The sequence below is a fragment of the Pteropus vampyrus genome, unplaced genomic scaffold (genome assembly GCF_000151845.1).
Source record: "Pteropus vampyrus isolate Shadow unplaced genomic scaffold, Pvam_2.0 Scaffold107, whole genome shotgun sequence".
Taxonomy (NCBI): Eukaryota; Metazoa; Chordata; class Mammalia; order Chiroptera; family Pteropodidae; genus Pteropus; species Pteropus vampyrus.
The window spans coordinates 380,179-382,824 of record NW_011888888.1 but is presented as its reverse complement, the minus strand read 5'-3'; the positions used below and the strand labels follow the sequence as shown (position 1 = coordinate 382,824).

Genomic DNA, 2,646 nt, shown 5'->3' with positions numbered 1-2,646 from the left:
GAAAGTATGCAACATGAGATTAATAACTCATCCCTTTTATAGAATGGGCAATAACTCAAGTGTCACATGATGGTTACAACATTTTGAGGGTCCATATGCTACTGTTTTACTCTTAGCCTAATAAAAAATGAGGGATTAAAAAGAGTTTGGAGAAAGTTTAGTTCACACTGGATCTTGAGGCTATTTCATCACAGAGAAAAACATTCCTTAGCTAGGCATGCATAGGCATGCATTGTATATCATAAGCAATACACCCCTGAGCATAAGTGTTCTGAATGTTGGGTGTTGGGGGAATTGCCATTGAAAAGATAATAATGTGATGAGAGAAATAAAAATAAATTTCTCTTTGCCCCTTAGGCATTCATCTTCCAATGACTAGATGTTACCCTTGTATGCCTTTCTCCCTATAGGCACAAAATGTAAAGGTGCTTGAAACGCAGAGTAAAATTTAAATAGTCCAGACATCTGCCTTCTAGCTATATAGTTACAGCTATAACTTTTGACACAGCCAAAACTGCTAAGAGCCTTAGAATCCCTTCCACCTGACACATTTTACCATAATTGTGAACATTTAATATATATTTCAGAAATTGATAGATGTTTAATGACTTTGCAATTACTTTTCAGTTATTGCCTTCTGTCCAGGGTCACTGGTTGGAGAGAAGGGAAGAGCCCTGGATATCAGTGCTTTTCCATCACCTCACTAATTAATTGTATGGCCTTGAGCAGATCTCAAGTTTTCTAACTCATATGTACATATAATGCACAAAATCCTGGACTCTATAATGCACAAAATCCTGGAGTCGGAAGGTCTTTGGAGACTATTATCTACTTCAATACCCTCTTTGTTGAAGCAAAAATAGCCATTGCTAATTTACCATTTACTGCAGCCAAGTGCTATCTTGAGTGTTTTGTACATATTAACTCACTTAACCATTAGCCTAATGAAGAAGACAGTTATGGATAGTAAGTCAGTTCTGCTATAACCGTGATGATTGTGTTCCTAAAAATTACCACTCTGTGCAAAATCACGCAATAAAACACAGGCCTTATGAGAAAATGAGGTTGGGGCACAATCAATAGTCAGTGGCACATATTTTTTAAAATGGCACACGATAAAAATGGTAGCACATTTTTATAGATGGGAAATAGTTCAGAAATACATAATTACTGCAATAAATATGGTACTTTACCTTGAAAAAGATCTGAAGCTTACCTGGGTGGGAACCTGCAGTCCCACAGGCTTTTTACATGTTCCCAGTTGCCACCTTGTGTACAGAAAACAAAATAAATATAAGAAAAGAGTGAGAAAAAACATAAAGAGAGAAAACAGAAAGAAGAGGAAACTACAAAACAGGCAGAGAAGAAAAAGGAAAAAATTAGCAAGAGGGGAGAGTGTCTGACTGTGTGGTAGCTGCTTGTTAATGTGAAGTGGTAGGAGAAGGGTTATCAGAAATCAGAGAAGAAGCTCTAACAGCAGATTGGATGGGCACAGCTCCTTGTCCTCGCCAGATGTGTGCATTTCTGTATATTCTAGTGGGGCTCCGTTCAGCTGGGTGTAGTTTTCTGCATTCATCTAGTATTTTTTGTATACTGGACAGAGTGTTGTGCTCAACTCCTTTGAACATTCATGTTTTCTTAACAGGGAAAACTGGCCATATCTCCATCTTACATAAGAGGAATCAAAGGAACAGAAAAGTTAAATAAATTGTTTAATATTAGGCAGCTAAAAAGAGATAAAACCAGTACTTGAACTTGTGCTAATTAGCACCAATGGCCATGTTCTCACTTACCATGCTAGAGTGCCCTCCCACTTCAGGGAGAAAATGACTATACCTACAGCCTGTGCAATTCAGTTCTCAGGTTTAAAGATCTCAAAAGAGGAAAGGAAACGAAAAAGAAAAAGAAAAAGAAAAAAGATGGCAGCTGATAAATGATTCAGAGAGAGAAAGAAGGAGAGAGAGAGAAAGCAAGTGATTATATGAGTTTGGCCGGTATTTATCCACCTTAGAGTTGGTATATTAATTACAATATTCTACTCAGAGACCAACCCTGGCAAGCTGAGGTCTCCCTTCATGTTTCACATTCTCAAATGCATTTTCCAAGACATTCTTATTCTCCTTTAGTCCACAACTAAGAAATTATGTTCTGCCCCTTAGCATTTGGAAGAATATACAAAAGACCAGCATTTTCTGTATCGGTACAGAGTATTTCCCTCGGATGGCTGAGGGAGAGGGCAGGCACTCCTCAATACACTGGAGCAGTGATATACTGGGAAATGCTGGGAGAGAGCCTTGATTTGTAACACCTGCTCATTCTGTAAAGTAAATACTCCTATCATGGCCAATTTCAAGCAACTAAAATTCATCGCTGGGATTCTGGGAAACATGGTGGAGTGAGAGACGTCCTAGATATCTCCTCTTGAAACAACGATAAGCTGAACGTCTAAAACTCAACAAAAAACACCCAAACTGCAAACTAGCACATCTGAGCGTGGGATCTGAGTATGAGTTACCACAGGTCAGAACCCCTATTGGGCAGTGGACTGGGAGATATAAAGAAGCTGCCTCTTGCAGCCACCAGAGTTCCCTGAACAGCCCTGCCTGGGAAAGCTGTGAGCTCCCCGCAGCTGGTGGGCAGTAGGGC

General features: G+C 39.4%; 1 protein-coding gene across 6 annotated transcripts in view; it reads right to left on the bottom strand.

The window, feature by feature from the left end:
- The window catches only part of ORC5 (origin recognition complex subunit 5), a 275,932-nt gene that overhangs the window by 104,968 nt on the left and 168,318 nt on the right, over positions 1–2,646 (bottom strand). For 3 of the 6 annotated variants that reach the window (XM_023533633.1, XM_011365187.2, XM_023533637.1), the window contains one exon: positions 1,194–1,268. In XM_023533633.1, the coding sequence (XP_023389401.1) occupies positions 1,194–1,268 (75 nt within the window). The remainder of the gene's footprint in view (positions 1–1,193; positions 1,269–2,646) is intronic. The other 3 variants (XM_023533636.1, XM_011365190.2, XM_023533634.1) reach the window with 1 other exon arrangement.